This window comes from Crinia signifera, chromosome 7 (assembly GCF_055691185.1).
Source record: "Crinia signifera chromosome 7, ASM5569118v1, whole genome shotgun sequence".
NCBI classification, from domain to species: Eukaryota; Metazoa; Chordata; class Amphibia; order Anura; family Myobatrachidae; genus Crinia; species Crinia signifera.
Genome location: NC_139223.1, coordinates 18,517,460 through 18,545,002, shown reverse-complemented (window position 1 = coordinate 18,545,002; position 27,543 = coordinate 18,517,460). Strand labels below are relative to the sequence as shown.

Here is a 27,543-nt window from a genome sequence, read left to right as displayed (position 1 = left end):
AAGGAGAGCTGTGAGTGAAATGTGAAGAGAAGTGGGCTTTGACAACAGGAGGGAAGAGGGCCCTACTCGGAGGAGCTTACAATCTAGTAGGAAGGGGAGACAGACAGATTACAAGAGGTGCAAGCGAGGGGGTGGTGGTTAGATAGCAGGATGTAAACAGGAAACAGGCAAGGGGTCGGAGAACCAGCTGGTTTATGCAGTGGAAGGGTACGCTTTGATGAATAGGTGAGTTTTCAGTGCCCGTTTGAAGCTTTGCAAGGTCGGGGAGAGTCTAATGGAGCGAGGGAGTGCGTTCCACTGAAGGGGTGCAGCACGGGCAAAGTCCTGTACTCTAGCATGGGAAGCAGTGATCAGGGTGGAGGAGAGACGACAGTCGTTAGCTGACCGTAGAGGGCGGGAGGGTGTATGAATGGAGATGAGGTTAGAGATATATGGAGCAATGGAATTAGAGATGGCCCTGTATGTGAGTGTGAGGTGTTTGAAGAGGATTCTGTAGGGGAATGGAAGCCAGTGCAGATTTTGTTGAAGGGGAGTAGCAGAATTAGAGCGGCGGGAGAGGAAGATAAGCCTGGCTGCAGCATTGAGGACAGATTGGAGAGGAGCTAGTTGGGATTGAGCAAGGCCAGTGAGAAGAGCATTACAGTAGTCAAGCCGTACAATTCACAACAACAAAGAAGCCTTTATGTATCAGATGACCTTGGACTATGCCAAAAATGTGGGGTCACGGGCGCAACATTATTCCATCATTTCTGGGGGTTTAGGAAGTTTAGGACCTTTTGGCATAGATTGATTAATCATTTTAATGAAAATAAAACTGATAACCATATTCCCTGTTTATTTCTATATTTCAAGGATTGGAATTGAGGCCCAAATAAAAACACCCGTTAACAGGTCTTTTAACAAAAAATTCATATTAATGCCCTGGCTATCTAATCTTCCACCATTATGGAATTCAAACGGGCAATGTTGAATATTACAATATTTGAAAGACAAGCCACATTGCAGAATATAGAACACGGTGGTACTCGCTTTTACAGAAAATGGGGAAAGGTTATATCCAGCTTAGACAGTGAAAATCAGTCTTATATTCAGAAAATGTTTGAAAATACCACTTTGTCCTTACATCGCCAGCTTGTCGTACCCACGATCTCACGAGCACCAGACATTTAAGAAAGAGATTTTCTAAATAACAAAATGTCATAACCCCCTGGGATACCGTTGTATGAAGATATGAAAGACATACTACAGGTTGAGTATCCCTTATCCGATATGCTTGGGATCGTCTTCAGCGGTCCCAGGGGTGCATTGCTCGAGTTTGCAGGCGCACCGGTGATGTCACTGGCGTGCCCGCGCACATACGCAATGCAGCCCTGGGACTGTTGATGCCACAGGAGAGGATCCGGATGGATATTCGGATACAGGATATTATAACCTGTATAAAGTATTCACTGTAATAACCTCTTTATCTGTATGTGTAAATGACCAGATTATTACTTGGATTTAAGGTGGCCATACACCTACAGATTTATCTTCAGATCTGGCTGGTTGGAACAAAAACATGGTTATGGATGACAGCAAATGACAGTTGACCATTTGCTTGGAAATGCTGGAAAACTGACAAACTGTCATTCAGAAATTACCAGAGTTTTGTTCCAACCAGCCAGATCTGAAGATAAATCTGTAGGTGTAAATGACCAGGGGGGGATGTTCTAACATCCGCACCCCAGCTCCGCCCCCTATCGCCGCCCATCACATTCATAATTATCGCATATGCACTAGCATATGCGATAATTATGGCAAAGGACAGCTCTTACGTTAAGAGCTGTCCTTTGCGGTGAGTCAGCGGGTCCCAGCGGGTCCCGGTGGCTCCCTCCCTTACCTGGCTGCTGGCTGCTGCTGCGGGGGGGCTGGCTCTCCTCCTCCTTGCACCCGGAAGAGTATCAATACAGGGAGGAGGAGGTCACAGTTCCGGGCAGCACAGCTCTGTGCTGCCCGGACACAGTTGGGGGGGGGGCGATGCGGGGTAATGAGGGGCGATGCGGGGGTACGTGTGGGGCGGCGGTGGGTCAGTGCGGGGCGGCGGGGGGTCGTGTTAGAAGCCCATAGGCTACTATGGGGCATCGCCAGATTTTTCTGGCAATGCCCCCCGCCGCAGTAACCCAGCGGGGGATGCTTAGTGCATCCCAAAATGCTGTAAAAGCCCGATAGCAGGGTTTTTACCGCATTTTTAGTTTAGAGAATCTCCCGCCAGATTACTACTGGGATTTGTACCATGTCTTTTTCCTCGTGTATTTTCCTTTTGTATTCTCCCCACCCCACACACTCCTTCTTATGTTAATATGTTTAATTTATATACTCATTCTGTTATTATATTTTGCTGTCTAAGAATGGATATCGTACTTTAATATACACACATATTGTACACAAAGAACAACATATTGTGATGCTCTGAAACTCTACAAGACCAATACAGATAAGGACCACACACACTGCACATGATAATGCTTTGTAAAATATCTTTACTGGGACTTATTCATACATCATGTATAATACCTTTACATCTATTCAAGAACTGTGTGCATCATATCAACTGTACTGTAAAATGTCGGTGTTTATTTACAGTGTCAGGTTCCTGGCAAAAATCTGAAAGAAATTTGAAACAATTATTTATTAGTATAGCTACAGTACTCTGATATAGGTGCACAGCTCTAAGGGGTTATTATGATGAAAAATCTAATTATACTAAAGGTCCATACACACTGGGCGACTATGCCTAGCGTGTATGGACAGTGATGACCGCTGTCATCGCTGAGGGAAAAGCCGCTCAGTGCATACACACGGTGCTGTCAGCGGGGGGAGGACAGATTTGCATAGTGCAGCGCTATGCAAAGCCGTCTCACAAAGCCGCTCATCTGCTGGTAATACCAGCAGATGAGCCATTTTCCCAGTGATGATGCGGGAGCGCTCAGCAGCATTCACTGCTCATCGCCGGGCCGTACACACTGGGCGGCTTTGAGCTGACAGTCGCTGAAACTTGCTGTTTTGAGCTGCTTTCTGCTCAAAGTCGCCCAGTCCGTATGGGCCTTTAGGTAGGACTTTATTGACTCCAGAGAGAGAGTAATTTGCTCACCCTTCCATCTTGTGTATCAGCTCTTGTACTTTTAACACAGGATTTAAGATACAAGTTGGGCAGATGTATTAGGCCTCAACAAGAGATAAATGCAAGGGTGATAAAGAGAGATAAATGTCCAGCCAATCAGCTCCTTACTGACTTTTTTCGGTACTTCTTTACTTTCACGGCGCCACTAGATAGGACAGATAGGACAGATAGGACAGATAGGACAGATAGGATAGGATACGATTTGTATGCGATTTGACATAAGATATCGCATAAGATATAGGATAAGATTTACTATCCATTTCATTACCCCACTATCCACTAGGGCGTGGAGTGAGAATAGAATAGTGTGGCGAGCGCAGCGAGCCACCGAGCCCGAAGCGTGGCGAGCGCAGCGAGCCCCGCGAGGGGACACGGAATGTATTTTATGGAATTGCATGCAAATGGCATGCGATATTGGGGACTTGCTTTCAAACAACATCCGTGTCCCCTCGCGGGGCTCGCTGCGCTCGCCACGCTTCGGGCTCGGTGGCTCGCTGCGCTCGCCACACTATTCTATTCTCACTCCACGCCCTAGTGGATAGTGGGGTAATGAAATGGATAGTAAATCTTATCCTATATCTTATGCGATATCTTATGTCAAATCGCATACAAATCGTATCCTATCTAGTATCCTATCTGTCCTATCCTATATCTTATGCGATATCTTATGTCAAATCGCATACAAATCGTATCCTATCTAGTATCCTATCTGTCCTATCTAGAGTGGCGCCGTGAAAGTAAAGAAGTACCCTTTTTTCAAACACAGCCTGTAACATGGTAGTTAGGAGCTGATTGGCTGGATATTTATCTCTCTTTGTCACCCTTGCATTTATCTCTTGAGTACTTGTGTAGTTTGACGGCGCCCGATATATCGGATGCGATATCGGCCGATATATCGGATGTGATATCGGCCGATATATCGGATATGACATCAGCCGATATATCGGATGCAATTTTTTACCTGTTCATAACCCAACTATCCACTACGCATGGAGTTGATTTTTTATAGTGTGGCGAGCGCAGCGAGCCACTGAGCCCGAAACGTGGTGAGCGCAGCAAGCCCCGCGAGGATAGTGGGGTTATGAACAGGTAAAAAAATCGCATCGGATTTATCAGATGGTATCACATCCGATATATCGGGCGCCGTGAAACTACACAAGTATCATCTCTTGTTTAGGCTTAATACATCTGCCCCACTGTTCCGAAGATAAGCCACCAATTAACTACAAGTAACAGTTAATTCAAAGAATAGTTCAATTCTGGGCATACAGCCAAGTCTCATATTTGCTAGCTCTGAATAATCTTTTATTCTCACAACATCAAAGGAGCCGCCCTTATTCCAATGAATTCAAACATTTGCTACAGGAAGAAAAAATGTAGGGAGTTAAATATTTATATAGAAACGCTAAGCTTGCATTGACAATTCATGTGCCCCAACGTGCACCAAGTAATAATCCTTTATTTCTAGTTATTTATAGTTATTCTTACATGCATTTTTTTCTCTCTGCCGGCTGGTTATATGCAGGTATTTTTTGTATGTGCATGCAGTATAAAATGTATAGGAACCGGGGTTTATAGATTAGAATATATATTTTTGTGTGTAATACCATATATGTCAAAGTACTGAATCATTTTCTGGTATAAAACATCTATGTTATAGCATTATAACACCCTGCTGCCACTCCCGCCTAGCACCGCCCCCCCCCTGCAGCTGGGGAATATAGTGTATCCACATAAATACACCCCCCCCCCTCTTTCCTGTGCACTATGGAACGCCAGATCCATCTGCAACAAACTCCCTGCCATCCATGACCTATTAATCTCTAGCGCATTCCACCTCCTTGCTATCACCGAGACCTGGTTCTCCACCTCTGATTCTGTCTCTCCAGCTGCTCTCTCCCAAGGTGGCCTCTCTTTCTCTCACACCCCCAGGCCTGACGGTCGCCACCCACAGTGTCATTCACCCTGAACCCTCTCTCCTTTCCTCCTCCTTTGAGTCTCACTCTATCAGTCTGTACTACCCCTACCACCTCCGTGTCGCTGCAATCTACCGCCCCCCCTGGCCCTATCTCCCAATTTCTTGACAACTTCGCCGCCTGGCTTCCACACATCCTCTCCTCTGACCTGCCATCTGTCATTCTTGGTGACTTTAACATCCCCTTGGATAACCCTGCTGATCCTGGCACCTCCAAACTCCTCTCTCTCTGGCCTATCTCAGTGGACTACCTCTCCCACCCACATCCAAGGACACTCCCTCGATCTCGTCTTCTCTCGCTCTTGTTCCCTTACTGACTACACTATCTCGGCTTTTCCTCTTTCTGACCATAACCTCATCTCCTTCTCCCTCACTGCTTCCCCCTCACCCGATTCCTTAAAAAGTGCTCTCGCACTGCTGAGCGCTTCTGGAAGAAATCACGCTCCCTCGCGGATTATCTCCATTTCAAATTCATTCTTTCCTCCTTCAGCTCTGTCCTTGCTCTGGCCAAGGAATCCTACTTTAAGTCCCTCATCCTTTCCCAATCATCCAACCCCTGCAGGCTCTTCGCCACCTTCAACTCCTTGCTCTCCCCCCCTCCTCCAGCTCTTCCGTCCTCCATCCTAGCCGCTGATTTTGCTACCTACTTTTCAACCAAAATCTCCTCTCTCAGGACTGCCATCACTGCTGCTATGACCTCACCCTCTCCCTCCTCCCCTCCTACAACTTCACTCCCCTCCTTCCAAGCCCTGTCCTCATTTTACCCCACCACTGCTGCTGAAGTCCACTCTATCCTTCAATCCGCTTCTCCCTCCACCTGCCCGCTCGATCCTATCCCCTCCAATATTAACCGTCGTCTCAGTCCGTCAGTCTGCTCTCACCTGGCTCACCTCTTTAATCTTTCCCTATCCTCTGGGATCTTCCCTTCCTCCTTCAAACACGCTCTTGTCTCCCCAATTCTCAAAAAAACAAATCTGGACCCCAACTCTCCATTCAACTACAGGCCCATCTCCCTTTTGCCTCCAAGCTCCTAGAACGTCTGACCTATAATCGTCTCCTAAGCCACCTTACTGCTAACTCCATTGTAGACCCCCTCCAATCCGGGTTCCGCCCTTTACATTCCACTGAAACTGCCCTGACCAAAGTCACTAACGATCTACTATCAGCTAAATCCAAAGGCCTCTTCTCTATCCTCATCCAGCTTGATCTGTCGGCTGCCTTTGACACTGTCCAAAGGCGTAACTACCATAGGTGCAAGGGGTGCAGCTGCTATGGGGCCCAGAGCTGAAGGGGGCCCATCTTTGCTGTCTAAGTATATGTTTTACATACATTTATCACCATCAGTTGCTAAATAGGGGGCCCTTACAAACTTTTGCTATGGGGCCCACGATTATCTAGGTACGCCTCTGCTGTTGCTGTTGACCACCCTCTCCTGCTCAACACCCTCCGCTCCTTTGGCATCACTGGCACGGTCTTCTCCTGGTTCACCTCATACCTCTCCGATCGCTCCTTCTCCACTCCGAGCTCCTCCTCTCCTACTACCCCGCAGCCAGTCGGTGTTCCCCAAGGGTCAGTCCTTGGCCCTCTTCTCTTCTCCCTCTACACCACCTCTCTGGGCACCCTCATCAGCTCCTATGGTTTCCATTACCACCTTTATGCTGATGATACCCTAATCTATCTCTCCTCCCCCGACCTATCCCCATCACTCCTGTCCAAGGTCTCCGAATGCCTCACAGCCATCTCAGCCTGGATGACCCAACGCTTCCTGAAACTAAACATGGCTAAAATTGAACTTCTAATTTTCCATCCTCCGAACATCCCCTCTTCTCCCACTATCTCCATCAGCATTGGTGAAACCGAGATCACCTCCACCGACAAAACGCGCTGCCTCGGTGTCATCATTGACTCCTCCCTCTCTTTCACCCCCCCACATTCGTGCTCTCTCACAGTCTTGCCGCTTTCATCTACGCAACATCTCAGGCATCAGACCATTCTTCTCCACTGACGCGACCAAAATTCTCATTCACTCTCTTGTCATCTCCCGCCTTGACTACTGCAACATCCTTCTCTCTGGGCTACCTCTCACCCACCTTGCACCTCTCCAAACCATTCTTAACGCTGCTGCTAGGCTCATCTTCCTCTCCTGCCGCTCTACCTCCGCCTCCCCCCTCTGTCTATATCTTCACTGGCTCCCCATTCCTTTCCGAGTTCTCTTTAAACTCCTCACCACCACCTACAAGGCTCTCTCCTCCTCCACCGCTCCTTACCTCTCTTCACTGATCTCTATCCACACTCCCTTCCGTCCTCTTCGCTCCATCGCTGACCGCCGACTGACCTCTCACCTACTCCCACTCCCGTGTCCAAGACTTCTCTCGCGCTGCCCCCTGCAATGGAACAACCTCCCGCCACCCATCAGGCTTTCTGATTCCCTTACCTCCTTCAAACGCTCCCTCAAAACCCACTTTTTTCGACTAGCCTATCCCTCCTGCTAACCTCTTTTGATCCTCCTATCCTGCCTCCGTTCCCATCCATTCCTACTTATCCTTCTGTTTTTCGATCGTCCACCCACCTCCTTTTAGTATTATGAGTAGGGCCCTCCTTCCTCACATACTCACCCTACCTCATTACCTCACCAGAGCTCCTGCCCTGTTCTTCCCTTCCTCTACTTCATCTTGAGTCTCCTCGACAATTTTGACACCTACTTCAGAACTGATGCTGATTTTAGTTCTACCAGCTATACCCCTATTTATGCTGTATTTTTCAACACACCCTGTACGTTACCTTGTAATTTGTTTTTTGTTTGCTATGTATGGCGCTGCGGACACTTTGTGGCGCCTTATAAATAAACGTACTACTACTACTGCTTTGGCCCGGCTGCCACCGTACTGTGATATAACTTATTGCAATACTTAGGCAGCACACAGCCATATTACACTACACAGAAGTACAGCTACACTGAGTGCCGACTTCTCCAGCACAACTGCGGCCCCACCCCAACTTAAATTTCCCTTCAGCAGCCTGACTAGTGACTTCACCCCTGCTTCCTCTCATTGGCTGGGCCCAGTGCATGTGACTGACTTCTGCTGCTGCATTCTGCTGTGAAGGGACGGGGCTGTAACTCTGCACGTGCAGCAGGAGGACTGAAGTTCCTGGTAAGTGTCAGCTGTCCACCTCTCCTCCCAGCCACACATGCTGCAAACTGCATCTCACTCCACACCTGACTCCATCCCTACAAGTGTGTTGTGCCTGCTCCCCCCAAACCCCCCCCCCCTTTTGTCTGTAGCTGTAGGTATCTCCATCTGCCCCCAAAATGTTTGTGATTGCCCCTCTCCTGTGTGACCCTGCAGGCCCCCCAGTGTGACACTGCAGCACCCCCCCCCTCCTGTGTGACCCTGCAGGCCTCCCCCCTGTGTGAGAGTGCCCCCCACCTCCTGTGTGACAATGCATCCCCCTCCTCCTGTGTGCCACTCTAGCCCCCCCCTCCTGTGTGACCCTGCAGGCTGCAGGCCCCCCCCCTCCTGTGTGACAGTGCACCCCCCCCCCCGTGTGACAGTGCACCCCCCCGTGTGACAGTGCCCCCCTCCTGTGTGACAGTGCCCCCCTCCTGTGTGACCCTGCAGGCCCCCCTCCTGTGTGACAGTGCCCCCTCCTGTGTGACCCTGCAGGCCCCCCTCCTGTGTGACAGTGCCCCCTCCTGTGTGACCCTGCAGGCCCCCCTCCTGTGTGACAGTGCCCCCTCCTGTGTGACCCTGCAGGCCCCCCTCCTGTGTGACAGTGCACCCCCCTCACTGTGTGAAAGGGCGCTCCCCCTCTTGTGTGACAGTGCACCCCCCCTCCTGTGTGACACTGCAGGCCCCCCTCCTGTGTGACAGTGCGTCCCCCCTTCTCCTGAGTGCCAGTGCGCCCCCCCTTTTCCTTAGTGACAGTGCGCCCCCCACCCCTCTCCTGTGTGACAGTGTGCCACCCCATCCTGTGTGACAGTGCACCCCCCCTCCTGTGTGGCACTGCGCCCCCCTCCTATGTGACTGTATGTGTGTCTTCACCTGTGACTGTGCCTCTTTCCTCTGCCCATGCCTCCAACACTTATGTGCATGTCAATTGCCTTTTCTGTGTGTGTGTCAACTGTGTGCCACCTCCTCCTCTGTGCGTATCCCATCCTGTGTGTGTGTGTGTGTGTCAGTGTCCCCTTAATTTCTGTGCGTGTCCCTTTTTGTGTCTATTTCACCTCCTGTGTGTGCGCTACCAGTGTGAGAGGAGAGCGTCACTGTGCAGATCACATGCGTGTGTGTTACTGGTGTGTCAGAGAGTAGCGCGTCACTGTGACAATCACAGTGGGTTAGGCTGTAGGGTGGGTCGCGTTAGGTTTAGCCAGTGGGGCCCAGGGTTAGCCACTAGTGAGGAGGGTTAGGCTGCAGGGGGGGAGGGGGGGGGAGATACTGTCATCCACTACAAGCCCCAGCATGGACACTGCCAACCACTACAATCCTTAATGTGCCCAATGTCACCCACTACAAGCCCCAGCATACCAACTGCCATCAACTACAAGCCCTACCATGCCCAATGCCAACCACTACAAGCAAAAGCATGGCCACTGCCCACCACTACTAGCCTTAATGTACCCAATGCCAACCACGGCAACCCCCAGCATGCCCTCCATAACCATTAACAACTACTATAAGCTCCAGAATATTCTGACAGCCACTACAAACCCCATCATGCCCACCGCACCCACCCAAACAACCCACACACCCATACCTTCCCCACAACCACTACACCCCACCAACCTATACCACCCAGACGGGGCACCCCTGCACCTGAAACTCCCATACCACACCCAATCAAACTCCCCCATACCAACACACCCGAAACTCCACCAACCCCACATCCACCTCGGTAAACAACACCCCTCCTGCACAAACCATATTTCACGCAATAAAAGCTGTAACAGTTAAAGTTTGTGGTGCCCTGTTTGTAATTTTAGTCAATTGATTTTTAATGCTTATTATAATAAATGTGTTATTTATACAGGCAATTCCATGCTATTAATTAAATTATTGAATCTCTTTTAGCGCTGCTTCTTTTTTGTATATATTGTACAAGAAGACGACCTGCTCCAGGGAATGCCTACTGTACAAGAGGACAGACATGCACCAGGGAATGCCTACTGTACAAGAGGACAGACATGCACCAGGGAATGCCTACTTTACAAGAGGACAGACATGCACCAGGGAATGCCTACTTTACAAGAGGATAACCTGCACCAGGAAATGCCTACTGTACAAGAGGATAACCTGCACCAGGAAATGCCTACTGTACAAGAGGACAGACATGCACCAGGGAATGCCTACTGTACAAGAGGATGACCTGCACCAGGGAATGCCTACTGTACAAGAGGACAGACATGCACCAGGGAATGCCTACTTTACAAGAGGATGACCGGTACCAGGGAATGCCTACTGTACAAGAGGATAACCGGTACCAGGGAATGCTTACTGTACAAGAGGACCGACCTGTACCAGGGAGTGCCTACTGTACAAGAGGACAGACATGGACCAGGTAATGCCTACTGTACAAGAGGACAACCTGCACCAAAGAATGCCTACTGTATAAGAGGACGACCTGCACCAGGGAATGCCTACTGTACAAGAGGACGACCTGCACCAGGGAATGCCTACTGTACAAGAGGATGACCGGCTCCAGGGAATGCCTACTGTACAAGAGGACTGACCTGCACCAGGGAATGTCCTACTGTACAAGAGGATGACCGGCTCCAGGGAATGCCTACTGTACAAGAGGACTGACCTGCACCAGGGAATGCCTACTGTACAAGAGGACGACCTGCTCCAGGGAATGCCTACTGTACAAGAGGATGACCTGCACCAAGGAATGCCTACTGTACACCAGGGAATGCCTACTATACAAGAGGATGACCTGCTCCAGGGAATGCCTACTGTACAAGAGGATGACCTGCTCCAGGGAATGCCTACTGTACAAGAGGATGACCGGCTCCAGGGAATGCCTACTGTACAAGAGGATGACCTGCACCAGGGAATGCCTACTGTACAAGAGGACGACCTGCTCCAGGGAATGCCTACTGTACAAGAGGATGACCTGCTCCAGGGAATGCCTACTGTACAAGAGGATGACCTGCACCAAGGAATGCCTACTGTATGAGAGGATGACCTGCTCCAGCAAATGCCTAGTGTACCAGAGGACGACCTGTACCAGGGAATGCCTACTGTACAAGAGGACCGACCTGTACCAGTAAATGCCTACTGTACAAGAGGACCGACCTGTACCAGGGAATGCCTACTGTACAAGAGGACCGACCTGTACCAGGGAATGCCTACTGTACAAGAGGACCGACCTGTACCAGGGAATGCCTACTGTAAAGAGGATGACCTGTACCAGGGTATGCCTACAAAACAAGAGGACGACCTGCACCAGGAAATGCCTACTGTACAAGAGGACGACCTGCACCAGGAAATGCCTACTGTACAAGAGGACCGACCTGCAACACGGAATGCCTACTGTACAAGAGGACCGACCTGCAACAGGGAATGCCTACTGTGTAAGAGGACCGACCTGCAACAGGGAATGCCTACTGTGTAAGAGGAATGACCTGCACCAGGGAATGCCTTCTGTACAGGAGGACGACCTGCTCCAGGGAATGTTTACTGTACAAGAGGATGACCTGCTCCAGGGAATGCATACTGTACAAGAGGATGACCTGCACCAAGGAATGCCTACTGTACGAGAGGATGACCTGCTCCAGCAAATGCCTAGTGTACAAGAGGATGACCTGCACCAGGGAATGCCTACTGTACAAGAGGACCGACCTGCACCAAGGAATGCCTACTGTACGAGAGGATGACCTGCTCCAGCAAATGCCTAGTGTACAAGAGGATGACCTGCACCAGGGAATGCATACTGTACAAGAGGATGACCTGCACCAAGGAATGCCTACTGTACGAGAGGATGACCTGCTCCAGCAAATGCCTAGTGTACAAGAGGACCGACCTGTACCAGGGAATGCCTACTGTACAAGAGGACCGACCTGTACCAGGGAATGCCTACTGTACAAGAGGACTGACCTGTACCAGGGAATGCCTACTGTACAAGAGGATGACCGGCTCCAGGGAATGCCTACTGTACAAGAGGACTGACCTGCACCAGGGAATGCCTACTGTACAAGAGGACGACCTGCTCCAGGGAATGCCTACTGTACAAGAGGATGACCTGCTCCAGCAAATGCCTAGTGTACAAGAGGATGACCTGCACCAGGGAATGCCTACTGTACAAGAGGACCGACCTGCACCAGGGAATGCCTACTGTACAAGAGGATGACCTGTACCAGGGTATGCCTACAAAACAAGAGGACGACCTGCACCAGGAAATGCCTACTGTACAAGAGGACGACCTGCACCAGGAAATGCCTACTGTACAAGAGGACCGACCTGCAACACGGAATGCCTACTGTACAAGAGGACCGACCTGCAACAGGGAATGCCTACTGTGTAAGAGGAATGACCTGCACCAGGGAATGCCTTCTGTACAGGAGGACGACCTGCTCCAGGGAATGCCTACTGTACAAGAGGATGACCTGCTCCAGGGAATGCATACTGTACAAGAGGATGACCTGCACCAAGGAATGCCTACTGTACGAGAGGATGACCTGCTCCAGCAAATGCCTAGTGTACAAGAGGATGACCTGCACCAGGGAATGCCTACTGTACAAGAGGACCGACCTGCACCAAGGAATGCCTACTGTACGAGAGGATGACCTGCTCCAGTAAATGCCTAGTGTACAAGAGGATGACCTGCACCAGGGAATGCATACTGTACAAGAGGATGACCTGCACCAAGGAATGCCTACTGTACGAGAGGATGACCTGCTCCAGTAAATGCCTAGTGTACAAGAGGACTGACCTGTACCAGGGAATGCCTACTGTACAAGAGGACCGACCTGTACCAGGGAATGCCTACTGTACAAGAGGACTGACCTGTACCAGGGAATGCCTACTGTACAAGAGGATGACCTGCACCAGGGAATGCCTACTGTACAAGAGGATGACCTGCACTAGGGAATGCCTACTGTACAAGAGGATGACCTGCACCAGGGAACGCCTACTGTACAAGAGGACCGACCTGTACCAGGGAATGCCTACTGTACAAGAGGACCGACCTGTACCAGGGAATGCCTACTGTACAAGAGGATGACCTGCACCAGGGAATGCCTACTGCACAAGAGGATGACCTGCTCCAGGGAATGCCTACTGCACAAGAGGATGACCTGCTCCAGGAAATGCCTAGTGTACCAGAGGACCGAACTGTACCAGGGAATGCCTACTGCACAAAAGGATGACCTGCTCCAGGGAATGCCTACTGTACAAGAGAACGACCTGCACCAGGGAATGCCTACTGTACAAGAGAATGACCTGCACCAGGAATGCCTACTGTACAAGAGGATGACCTGCACCAGGGAATGCCTACAGTACAGGAGGATGACCTGCACCAGGGAATGCCTACTGTACAAGAGAATGACCTGCACCAGGAATGCCTACTGTACAAGAGGATGACCTGCACCAGGGAATGCCTACTGTACAAGAGAACGACCTGCACCAGGGAATGCCTACTGTACAAGAGAACGACCTGCACCAGGGAATGCCTACTGTACAAGAGAATGACCTGCACCAGGAATGCCTACTGCACAAGAGGATGACCTGCACCAGGGAATGCCTACTGCACAAAAGGATGACCTGCTCCAGGGAATGCCTACTGCACAAGAGGATGACCTGCACCAGGGAACGCCTACTGTACAAGAGAACGACCTGCACCAGGGAATGCCTACTGTACAAGAGGATGACCTGCTCCAGGGAATGCCTACTGTATAAGAGGATGACCTGCACCAGGGAATGCCTACTGCACAAGAGGATGACCTGTACCAGGGAATGATTACTGTACAAGAGGATGACCTGCACCAGGGAATGCCTACTGTACAAGAGGATGACCTGCACCAGGGAATGCCTTCTGCACAAGAGGATGACCTGCACCAGGGAATGCCTACTGTATAAGAGGATGACCTGCACCAGGGAATGCCTACTGTACAAGAGGACGACCTGCACCAGGAAATGCCTACTGTATAAGAGGAACGACCTGTACCAGGGAATGATTACTGTACAAGAGAACGACCTGCACCAGGGAATGCCTACTGTACAAGAGAACGACCTGCACCAGGGAATGCCTACTGTACAAGAGGACGACCTGCACCAGGGAATGCCTACTGTATAAGAGGAACGACCTGCACCAGGGAATGCCTACTGTACAAGAGGACGACCTGCACCAGGGAATGATTACTGTACAAGAGGATGACCTGCACCAGGGAATGCCTACTGTACAAGAGAACGACCTGCACCAGGGAATGCCTACTGCACAAGAGGATGACCTGCACCAGGGAATGCCTACTGTACAAGAGGATGACCTGCACCAGGGAATGCCTACTGTACAAGAGAACGACCTGCACCAGGGAATGCCTACTGCACAAGAGGATGACCTGCACCAGGGAATGCCTACTGTACAAGAGGATGACCTGCACCAGGGAATGCCTACTGTACAAGAGGATGACCTGCTCCAGGGAATGCCTACTGTACAAGAGGATGACCTGCACCAGGGAATGCCTACTGTACAAGAATTATGTCAGTCTGCCCATTACATAGTTACATAGTAGGTAAGGCTGAAAAAAGACTTGCGTCCATCTAGTTCAACCTGGTATAGATATCCATAATAATTAGTAATACTGACTGCTAGTGACTTATGTATTTTATAGTATAATAGACACAGCATATGCTGGATCACCTCATTTTCCTTCCCCTGGTGAGCTTGCCCCCTTATGGCCAGCCCTGCCCACTATTGACAACTACCACTCAGTCCCACCCCCACTACTTAGAAGCTCCAACATTTCCCCTTCTCCTTAAAGCACATAAAATATTATGCTCGTTGCGCCTGGGATTTATATGGAGCTACTCTGTTGAAATACAATAGTTATGGGGGTATGGATACAAAGCGCTGATATTGAGGATGGGAGGGAGGGTAAGACAAACGAGGGAGAATGAGGAAGAGTTTGGGTAAAAGATCAAATTAAAAGTAAAAAATAAATAAATAAAAATAAAAATAATTTTTTTTTAATAAAAATGAAAATAAATAAAAATATAAAAAATAAATAAAAATAAATAAAATACAATGCAATGAATTAAATGCAATGGTATGTTTACACTCTTTTGAGTAATGTGGGTTGGTCTGGACCGGGTTGGAGCTACGTTATTCACTTGGAAGTCTATTGTCCGTGGTGGGTGCAAATAGCACTGGGGGAGTGTTACACTAACTGTCCCTTACTTGCTGGGAAGGTGTAGTGGTAAGCGGTCCTGTTCTGCCGCTGTGATACACTCGCGGCTCTCCTCTCTCCACAACGCGTTTCGAGCTGGGCTCTGATCCATGAGTAAGAGCCCAGCTCGAAACACGTTGGGTACAAGGACAGCCGGGACCGGAAGCACGGAGCAGAAAACCAGAAGTCACCGCAAGTGTGGAGAGAGGAGAGCCGCGAGTGTACAGAACAGGACCGCTTACCACTACACCTTTCCAGCAAGTAAGGGACAGTTAGTGTAACACTCCCCCAGTGCTATTTGCAACCACCACGGACAATAGACTTCCAAGTGAATAACGTAGCTCCAACCCGTTCCAGACCAACCCACATTACTCAAAAGAGTGTAAACATACCATTGCATTTAATTCATTCCATTGTATTTTATTTATTTATTTCTATTTAGTTTTTATATTTTTATTTATTTTCATTTTTATGAAAAACATTTTTTAATTTATTTATTTTTTAATTTTATCTTTTACCCAAACTTTTCCTCATTCTCCCTCGTTTGTCTTACCCTCCCTCCCATCCTCATTATCAGCGCTTTGTATCCATACCCATATTTCCCCTTCTCCCTCTCAAACTGTGGCTCCAACCAGGAGTTAAGGGGTGTGTGCTGGGGGGGGGGGGGGGTGGATAAAAACCCCACCACTGGCCCTTGCTCTGCTCAATGGGGAGAGGGGTGGAATTAGGTGGCAGGGCCACTGTAAGCCCTGACCCCGACTCCTCATACCTCTCTACAGTACCATACCTCTGGTCCCCAGGTCCGTCCCATCTCCGACTCCTCATACCTCTGCTACCATACCTCTGGTCCCCCAGGTCCGTCCCATCTCCCTCTTATGCAGTATGAGGTGTTGGGGTGCACACCTAGGCTACCACTGTGCACGCACAATCTGACACAATCGCTGTATAGATTCCCCCATATCTCCTATGGGTCTGTTGTCAGGTGAAGGTGCGGCAGAGACAATACATACATCAGGCGCATTCGCATAATTTGTTGGTTACATGGTTTTCACACTTTCTCCTTTTACCATAAAGTAACAGCCCTTTACTACATACACCAGCTAGGCTACGTGGTATTTTTTAATTCAATAGTTTTTTTTTAATTTGAGTTTAAACCATTCAATCAAACTTACAAGCAATGATATATACTTGGTTTCCATAAAATATGTAAACCTATCATATATCTATAACAGGGTTCCCTACCTAACCCTCTCCTTCAGGGAGAAAATGCTCTGTTCCTGGGCTTCCCTGGTAATGTATGATTGCCATCACCTGTGGGGAGTTAGGTAATTGATAAGAAAGATGATACCACAGGTGATAGCAGTAATACATTACAGGTTGAGTATCCCCTAACCGTGAATTCCGTATCCAAATTAGGGATGCAGTTAAAATCCCGGCGGTCGGGATCCCGGCGTTCAGAATCCCGACGCCGGAATCCCGACCGCCGAAATCCCGACACTTTCTCCCTCTGTGGGTGTCCACGACACCCCTGGAGGGAGAATAAATTAGCGTGCCGAGCGTAGCGAGGCACCGGGCCCGCTGCGTGGCGAGCGCAGCGATCCACGTCCACCCCTTGTCGGGATTCCGGCGTCGGGATTTTGAATGCCGGGATTTCATACTGAATCCCCAAATTATTCCAAAATCGTGTTTTTTTTGGAACAATTCAAAATTATTTTTTGTTTCTTACCCCCCCCCCCCCCAACCCTTTTTTTAATACTTACCAAGTCCCCCGGCGTCAGTGGCGCACGCAGGGGGGGTTCTGAGTACCCAGAAACCCCCCCAGTAGTCTAACAGGCTAAAAGCTGAGGATCTTCTCTTTCCATGGGTACAAGAATTTTAAAAATCGACCCTTGGGAACCGGAGATATCTGACTTCAAAGCAGTGGTCCCCATCCAAGTCTGTTAGTTGCTCTTCCCAGTCAGATATTTCAGGTTCTTTCTGACTTATGTAGGGTACACACCAGGGTGACCCGCTCACGATGCACATCATGAGCAGGTCGCCAGTGTCTCGTCCGACCCGCTCACGGTGACGCGTGGGCACCGTGAGCGGGTCCGATCCGATGGCGACCCGCACCCGGCTGTATGGTCGTCATTGAGATCCTACCTGCAGCAGGTAGGATCTGAATAACGACCGACCGACCCGCGGGACCGCGCATCGAATCGGTATCGGTCCACACAGGACAGAAAAGGGCCCAATCAGCACATAATCTACATCCAATTGGTCGGAATTGGATCTAGATTGAGGTGATCGGGCCCTAGTCGTCCTGGTGTGTACCCAGCATTAGAGTTTTTCTGAGGGTATATTCCAAAAGCTGGGACTCTCCCCCTTTGATCGACACTAGTAGCTTGTCTCTACTGTTCCCAGAACCAGAGATATCAGCCTCCCAGCAGCTGGTTACTGCTCCAGCTCCACACACCTGGTATGTAGTTTTATATACTCGTTGGCAGATTGCTCTGCCTCCTGAACTCTGATCGCCTAGTCCCCAATACCACTGGCAGGGGCGTAACTATAGCACCGCAGCCCCCACTGTCGCAAGGGGGTGCTGTGCATGTGGGGGCGCTGGGGGGCTGCGGTGCTATAGTAATGCCCCCTCCCCCACCCTGCATGCTTACCTGTCTGCGCATCCCGGCTCCCCTCCTGGCTTCAATCAATTCTATGGAGACAGACCACGATAAAATGGCCGCCCCATAAAGCAAACAGTTCTCTGAAACTGTCTGCGGTATGGGGGCAGCCATTTTATCGTGGTCCGTCTGCATAGAATTAATTGAAGCCAGGAGGGGAGCCGGGACGCGCAGACAGGTAAGCCTGTGGCAATTGGGGGGAGGCGCCCCCCCATTAACGGCAGGGGGCGCCCCAAAACCAAGCTACGCCACTGACCACTGGAGATATCTGCAGTCAAGCAAGCTGTTCTTCCACCAAAAAATTATGAATAATAAGCCCACTCCACTATACTGTACACCCCTCCTCTTCGTATTAAACATCCTCTACCACCCTGGAAGTTATGTATCAGGGCCCCTTCATTCAGCCCAATGCCCCCTTCTCCCACCACATCTCCCACCATCTGTGCAGTAAAGGGGTAATTGGTAGAAATTAAGATATAATACAGTGCGCAAATGAAAAAATGTCAATATTACGGTATTAAATACCAGTCCTTTTAGACACAGTCTTAAGTCGGTTCCTTGATCGACACAGGTGAGTCACAGCTCCACACTGTTTTAGTGCACTTGCTTAGTTCAAGCCGGCAGCTCCACACAAATGAACACAAGGTGTTCTCCCGAATCCAAGAAGCGGGATTTGTTTGATCTAGAAAAGATAAATGTGGGCGCTCCAATGGTGCAAAGATTACCACTTTTAAAATAATGGATTTTTATTCAAGAACTGCACATAAACAAGGGATGGGTAACGTACCGAATACAGCGTCTTGCAATCGCCGCACAGAACAGGCATAGGAGGGTGCAAAAGCACCTTACAAGCGTTGGAGAGGTTACACTCAAGGCTCCGGTCGTGTTGGACGCTAGGCCACGCCCCTACGCGTTTCGTCACGCTGAGGGTCAGCCACTGTACTTGTATGAACATGCTTTAACTATTTCAATACACTTTTTTTGCTTCTAACTATGAGTGCTGGTCTGTTCCTGTCCTACACACCTAGGCTGGGTAAGTGCTATTTTATATATATATATATATATATATATATATATATATATATATACTTTGGGTGCGGCCCGGCACTCACCGCAATTGTCCAGCTGCCCTGGTGCCCGTCTATATGGAACAGGTAGATCAAAAAAGAAAAGACTGGCACTCCGGGGTCTTCAATAAACGTGCTGTATTGTGTGGCAACAAGCGACCAACGTTTCGGGGGTTGTCCCCCTTTGTCAAGGTGCGTGGTGACAAAGGGGGACAACCCCCGAAACGTTGGTCGCTTGTTGCCACACAATACAGCACGTTTATTGAAGACCCCGGAGTGCCAGTCTTTTCTTTTTTGATCTATATATATATATATATATATATATATATATATATATATATATATAGTTTTTTTTTAATTATTATTATTATTTATATACATTTAGTATATATAATACTTTAACTCACCCGGCATATATTGGGTCACCTAAGTGTCCATCTCCGTGCTATGCTCCGCCCCTATGGAAACCACCTTTTGAAAACCCTGCCCGGCATCCACGGCAGGCCTTCAGCATCCTCTCTGGCATCTCCAGCGGTCCCAGGACTGCTTTATGCGAGTGCGCCGGTGATGTCATCTCGCGCAATGCACTCCTGGGACCGCCGGAGACGGTGCTGAAGGCCTCCTGTGGACTCCAGGGGACAACGTGGACGCCGAGGGACCACCGGGCATCACCAGGGGACAAGTAAGTATGGCTAAAAAAAAAATATTCCAAAAACCGGAAAATTCCCTTATCCGGAATGCTCGTGGTCCCGAGCATTTTGGATAGGGGATACTCAACCTGTATCAGGGAAATCCAGGAGCAGAGCATTGTGTCCTTCCTGGAGAGGGGCATGCTGGGAGGTATGCATTACTTATATTGTGTTATCCATTAACTTGAACATATTTACTGAGCGCTGATGCTGTAGATACAGAAAGGCCATGTACTGTACTGTAGTAGACAGAGGTCAGTATGAAGGGGGAAATGCAAGAGTGTATTATGTCCTGACCTAAAACAGAAAAAAAAGTCAGTTCTTTATAGAGTGATGAGGTAGCAAAATTGTAGGGGAAATGGGAGATGGTCGCTGATGAAAGGGAACCTCTGCCGGGGGAGCCGCAGAGGTAATCAGCTGGTCGCAGGAGCAAGCTCCTGCGACCAGTGATTATAACAGGGCTGAAAACGGGAGCCCCTATCGCCCCCGTGTGTACACAGCTTAAGAAGGATTTTGTCAGAAAGAGTGAACTAGAATAAGGCCCATTGTTAGCAGGGAAGAAGCAAGAAAACTATAATTAGTAGAGATGGTCAAAATGGATCATTAAGTTGAGCTGGGATCCGCCGGATCTCTCAGAGAAAAAGATACAGATCTTTTAGACGGATCCTCAGCTCGCTTTAAAAAAAAAAAGGGGGAATGTACATGACCGAGTAAAAACTCTGATCGATTGCTGGGTGCAGAATCGCCATCGATGCCAACCATCGATGGCGTCTGCACCGATGGCCATCCCTGGCAGCAGCAGCTAATCTTTTTATCACTTGTAGACACAGCACTGTACTCAGTCTCCAGAGGTAGTACATTTCAGCTGCCACAGGTGGCAGCACTGAGATCAGGAAAATGCATTGTAATGGAAAACGAAATTGAAACGTGGGATCGGCGGCTCACTCGTTCTTGAATGGTATCCGTTCAAAAGATCCGGTTCGTTCGCGAACGACCCATCTCTAATAATTAGTGATTACCACTTCATGTACTTGTCCCTAAAGGACCTATAAACTGAGATGAGACTAGCATGGTGGGGGGGCATATTGCATTATATGCCTCCCCATGAGGTGAACCAGAGGTAACTTACTGCAGGGATCCTCCTACCCCCACGGCCAATGTAAGATGTTGGGACAGAAATAAAGGCCGCAGCAGTAGAGACGCACCCTGGCTGAGAAGCTGCATTCATGGCTCCAGTGTGGGCATCGCCAGTCACCCAAGTTTCTCTGTGACTGAGTCATAGCATTTGGGCAAGGATCTTGGGTTATCAAATTTGATAGGTCATACTCTGAATCAGGAGGTTGGGCTGTCACATGGACTGGTTCGCGGTTGAAAAGTGATAGCGATCAAATTTGGCATCAATATAGGGTAACAGAACCTTATGCTGCTTTCCCACTGCCTAAATAGGTATTTGTAAATGGGTCTTTAAATGGGTAAGAGCTATAAAGACCCTTTCCCACTGCAGCTCTTAAACAGTAATTTGCCATTTAAATGCAGTTTTTGTCACATTCACATATACCCATTTAAGCAACCCATTTAAACCCATAGTAAACATGGGCTGTCATATAGAATGGACGTTTCTGCCCCCACAGGCCCACAATGATAATGTTTTCAGAGAACAAAAGGAGGGGGTGGGGAGTGGTCTGATCAGTGTTGCAATAATGGCAGACAGAGCCCATGTCTCTGTTGATTTCCCGCCTGATTTTCTTCCATGTCCTCATTCTGAGTTTCAGGGATCACTTCAGGGGTCTGTGGTCGCAGCATGTCCTCATTAAACAGGGGTGTGGATGTTGTGGACTGGGCTGGTTCCACAGGTGGGGTTAATGTTTGTTCTGCACACGACTGTGCAGCTTCGTGCCGACTTTCGGCTGCTGCCAGGCTAGATGATAATGCTACTGGATTAGCAAGTGCAGAATGCCCGAAAACCGCCATGCATTGGTCGAAGTACAACCACTCCCTACGTGCAGAGGCGCTTCGGTTCCGGTTCTGGTCTAATACATTGTGGAATAAGCATTTCAATGCCTTCAGCTTATTTATAATTTGCGTAGTGGTTCTTATAAATCCTGATGCTGCCACCATATTGCTGATATTACGGTATATTGCAGCATCCTTTACCGTACCGGTCATCTGATACATGATTTCTTCTTCCCCATGATTTCGAAGGAGTTCCCTGATCTCCTCCTCTGTCCACCTGGGCATGGTAGCAGAATGTAAACAGCAGTACAGCACAAAAACGGTTTAGCTCTTCTCTGTCTACTGTCTGCTGTGATTACTTCCTGGATTACTTCCTGGATGTGGTGACTGTACAGTCATCACAAGCAGGAAGCCAATCATGTTCTTAACCTTTATTATTATTACTAAATACCATTTAAGACCCTTTCCCACTGGCAAAAAAATGGCTCTTAAATGGGTAAAACTCTGCTTTTTACCCATTAAAAAAAAATGGTATTTTTAAACGGGTACAGAAACCTGGAGCATTCCCATTGCAGCTCTACCCATTTAAAAAGGCAAAAAAAATGGCAAATTGCCATTTAAGAGCTGCAGTGGGAAAGGGGTATTAGTTAACTCTGCTGCCAAATGGGCTGCAAAAGCTGCAGAGTAGGACACTGGTGGAAGAACCACCATTGATGAAACTGAAGGGACAGGAGGTAGCGGAGAGCTTTCCTCCTGTTGTCAGCCACAGATATATCGCAGGACTTAATGTTATACGTGTGACAACAGAAAGCAAATTATGTAACTCTGGTAAAAAGCTGTGATTACAGTACCCACCACTAGATACCAGTAAATAATAAAAAAATAACTAAAACAACAGTAAGGGGCAAAAGCCCACATTAAATTTTAGAGGCTTTTGAAAATATGCTAAAAACAATTAAACAAACATAGGAGGCAACTGCTCAGAGAGGTCATGTCCCCACCAACTTCACAGTCCAGGGAATGTCCTGTCCACTGTAGGGATGTGCAGCGGGTACTTTTCGTGTTTCATGAAATGCGTTTTTGGGTCTGTATCTCTGGCAGTGTTTTGGATCTGGATCTGTTCCAAAACACCACCATTTTCTTGTTTCGGATCTGTATTTTTTTGACAAAAAAACATAAAAATCACTAAAATCACAGAATTATAATTTTTTCTTGCTCCTACGTTATTACTACCTCAATATCATTAATTTCCAGTCTATTCTGAACACCTCACACTATTGTTTTTAGGGCAAAAGGTTGCACTGAGGTAGCTGGATGACTATGATAAGCGACATAAATGGGCAGCACAAACACGTGGCTCAGGTAGGAGTGGCACTGCAGCGGCAGACAGTATGGCAGTTTGAAAAACTAGGCCCCAAAAAGCACATAATGGCAAAAAATAGGTGCAAGATGGAATTGTCCTTGGGCCCTCCTGCCTACCCTTATGTTGCGTAAATAGGACAGGCACACTTTAACAAACCGATCATTTCAGCGACAGGGTCTGCAAAACAACTGTGGCTGAAATGATTGGTTTGTTTAGGCCTCCACAAATAAAGAAGCAAGTCACCTCTCCCTGTACAAACTGGCTCTATAGAGGCAAGATGTCATCCTCATCCTCCAATTCTGTACTCCCTTCAGTGTGTACTTGCTCATCCTCACAGATTATCAATTCATCCCCGCTGGACTCCACAATCACAGGTCCCTCTGTAGTCTCTGGAGGCAATTGCTGGTCTTCGTTCAATAATTGATAATTCATTTTGTCATCTTCTCCACATTTTGCAGAAGCAACCTTCTACGCCGCTCACTGACCAGGTTCCCTGCTGCAATATAAATTATTTCGGAGTATACACTGGAGGGGGGAAAACTCAGGTAAAATAGAGCCAGTTTGTACAGGGGCCTCCAAACTGCCTTTTTTTCCTGCCAGTAGAGGTATGGACTGTCTGACATCTCTACTAGGATGCTGTTACCAAAGTAATCCTCCACCATTTTTTCAATGGTGACAGCATCAAATGCAGCGACATTAGACACGTCAGCAATCATTTGCAGGTCCAAATTCGCTCCTGCCTGCCCTGCATCCCCGCCAGTGGGTTGTGTTGAAAATTTCAGCTGTCGCAGTCACAGGTGTGGGAGAAAATGTGGGAGGAGCTTTTGCTACATCACGGTCAGCTTCAGATGACAATCTCCTAACCAGTAGGTCTTTGCACCTTTGTAGACTTGTGTCTGCCAGAAACAGACACAACATACGCTTTAAACCGAGGATCGAGCACGGTGGCCAGAATGTATTCCTCTGACTTTAACAGACTGACCACCCTTGTATCCTGGCAAAGCGTATGGAGGGCTTCATCCACAAGAGCGACATGCTTTGTGGAATCGCTACGCTTTAGCTCCTCCTTCACTTTCTCCAGCTGCTTCTGCAACAGCCTGATCAGGGGAATCACCTGACTAATGCTGGCAGTGTCGGAACTGACTTCAGGTGTGGCAAGTTTAAATGGCTGGAGAACGTTGCACAACACGGAAATCAGCCTCCACTGCGCTTGAGTCAGGTGCAGCCCCACTCCTCTGCCTATGTCGTAGGTGGCCGTGTAGGCTTGAATGGCCTTTTGCTGCTCCTCCATCCTCTGCAGCATATAGAGGGTGGAGTTCCAGCGCGTCACCACCTCTTGTTTAAGCTGATGGCAGTTTGAGGAGTTTTTGCCGCCGCTCCAGCCTTTGGCAGGCAGTGGCAGAGCAGCAAGTGTCCAGCAATTTTGCGGGCCACCGCAAGCATCTCCTGCAACTTCTGATGAAATGCTGCACCACCAAATTTATTGTGTGGGCAAAACATGGCACGTGCTGGAAATTACCCATATGTAATGCCCGCACAATGTTACTGGTATTGTCCGACACCACAAATCCCCAGGAGATTACCCAGTGGGGTAAGCCACTGGGAAATGATATCCCTCAGTTTCTCTAAGAGGTTGTCGGCGTTGTGCCTCTTCCTGAAACCGGTGATACACAGCGTAGGCTGCCTTGGAAGGAGCTGGCGTGCAGGATATGCTGCTGCTGCTGTTGCTGCAGAAGGCGATGCATCTACCCAGTGGGCTGTCACAGTCATATAGTCCTTAGTTTGCCCTGAACTCCTTGTCCACATGTCCATGGTTAAGTGGACAGTGGGTACAACCGCATATTTCAGGGCACCAAGGACACTTTTTCGGACGTCTCGGTACATCCTCGGTATTGCCTGCCTAGTAAAGTGGAATCTAGACAGGATTTGGTACCGGGGACACAATACCTCCATCAGCTTTCTAAATCCCACTCCACTGATGGCGGACACCGGACACACGTCTAACACCAACACGTCCTAGTCACAGTTACTGAACTAAACAGTGACTATGAACTATCTTCAGGTGACGCATAAGTGAGAATGTCACTAGGTGGCCAACGGCCTTACCCCTGCTTATTGCAGCTTTACATAAGTTACATATGGCAAATCAATTGTTGTCCGGATCTGGATAAAAATAATTCAAGACCAAAGAGGTGGATTTTTTGGTCTTCTGCCCAGGCATGGTGATGGCCTTTTGCATCCCACGGACAACAACTGTCTCGCCCGGTGCCTCCTCATTTAAGGAAACCACATCAGCAGCATGCTCCTACTCGTCAACTTCCTCCTCAGTGCCAGCTACATCAGTTTCCTCCTCCTGGTGTACAACATTGACAACTTCAAAATCAGGAACTGGACTGTGGGTGATCCTTCCAGCATATGCAGAGGGTGTGCTGCAAATTGTGGAAGGAGACTGTGATGAAACGAGATGGACCTGGACTGAGAACCTTCATATTCACCTCTCGTTTCTCACAGTGTAATGTACTTTTTAATCCTTGGCCCAGTTTATACACAAGAGCACCTGTGAGTTATGTGTATTGGTATGTACTGTTATCAGGTCTATACTGCGGGATTGTAAGTATTGGAGAGTTACAGGTCATTGCCATAGTGTGGGACAGAAAGCAGAGCCAGGTAGCTGGGCTAGCTAATTACCATGTGTATCACAGTCCCTAGTCCATTGTGGGAGGTGTGATAGGTGTTGCTGGTAATGTAGCAGAACAATGCCTGAGTGACTGATAAAATAGCTGCCAGACAAAGAGATGTATCTAGGTAACCTGGGAGATAATAGGTCAGACCCCCCCAGGGGATGTACAATGGGCCTCTGCTGCACTATATTGGCTGACCCAGCATTGGGATATCTGAGCCTACCCCCTGAGTAGACTTTGTGGCACCAGGGGGGATCTGCCAGCCAGGTATATAAGGAGAATAGTTTCTCTATGGAGAGATTCTATCCTGGTGGATCCTGTAACTAAGACATCAGAGGAAACCCTACCAGGACACAGGATTGTCTAGCTAACGGTAGTGGTAAGGCTGCAGGATACTGAGATTGCTATATCAGGGCAATGACTGTGAGAGGCTGCAGGAGGATCTATGCTACCAATTATCCTGTACCATGTGACCATCTTTTCTGTTGTGCTGTCATAATAAAGACTTATTTTTAATAAAGTCTTGTCTGCCCGAGTGATTGGCATCCCACCAAGGGTAACCACCTTCCCAGCTAAGGGTGGTTTCCTCACATTTGGCGGCAGCAGTGGGATCACTCGGTCCGGTTTTACAAGAACCGGGAAGGCTGTGAGGGACACAAGCGATTGTGGTCTAAGAGCCTTGCAGGGACAGCACAACACAGACTGGACCTTTCCCTACTCGATGAGGCAGTCTAGATGAAAATAGCAAAAGACCCAATGGCGGAATTTGCCCAAGTCAGGAGTTATGCTTCAGGGATCGTGAAGGCCAAGGAATCAGCTGAGGAACAGGAGCAGCCCCGAATATTTGTGCTAAGTGATGGGGGCAAGTTGTTTGCAAAACCGGCTGAAGTGAATTTTATCAAGGAAGGGCAGGAGAACTTCCTACAGGTGGAGAGGGAATCGGCCAAGGAGACCGGGGTGAGTTACTATGCAACTTCACTACCCAAGGAGCAGACACGATTGGAACCCTCAGACCTGGCACTACTTTATCCGGAGCAGCCAGAAAGTCTCCCTGAGATCACAGCTACTGTACAGACCAAACCCACCAAAGGTCAGTCAGCATTGCGCACTCAAAGCTGTGACTATGGTCAGCTTCTCCAAGAGCTGCAGGAAGTCCTGGTTCAGTGGATCTGGAGAAAAGGGCTCGGGTCAGTAAAAGCAGGGCTGCCAGAGATTTTACTCGGCCTACAGGAATGGGTGGCCCAGTGGAAGCCACAGTCCCAGGACATGTCGGAAAAGGGGCAGAAGGAAAGCCCAATGCGACCTAGCAACCGAGGACCAGAGATATCACACCAGGGACAAGTCTGGAAGCGGTGTCATCGATGTGGCCACTGGGGACATATCCATCGGGAGTGTCCCAGGAAGAGATTTCAATTGAAACAATCACCACCCATGGGTGTTGTGGGCAGGAGCAATCCCCAGAACAACAAACACTACCACCCTGATGCACCAGAGGTGAGGGTGGCAGGTGCCAATGGCCATATTGTGGCTTGTGGAAAGGATAGTACAAGGCAGCAGAAGAATTTCTACCCCTACACACCAGTGACAACCAGACGCCAGCAGCCCATTTTCTCC

General features: G+C 48.8%; 1 protein-coding gene across 3 annotated transcripts in view; it reads right to left on the bottom strand.

Annotated features, from left to right (window-relative positions):
* Window positions 1–2,576: 2,576 nt before the first annotated feature.
* Window positions 2,577–27,543, bottom strand: part of LOC146021398 (uncharacterized) — a 58,424-nt gene continuing 33,457 nt past the window's right edge. For all 3 annotated transcript variants that reach the window (XM_083155182.1, XM_083155181.1, XM_083155183.1), the window contains exon 6: window positions 2,577–2,643. In XM_083155182.1, the coding sequence (XP_083011308.1) occupies window positions 2,625–2,643 (19 nt within the window). In that variant the 3' untranslated portion in view covers window positions 2,577–2,624. The remainder of the gene's footprint in view (window positions 2,644–27,543) is intronic.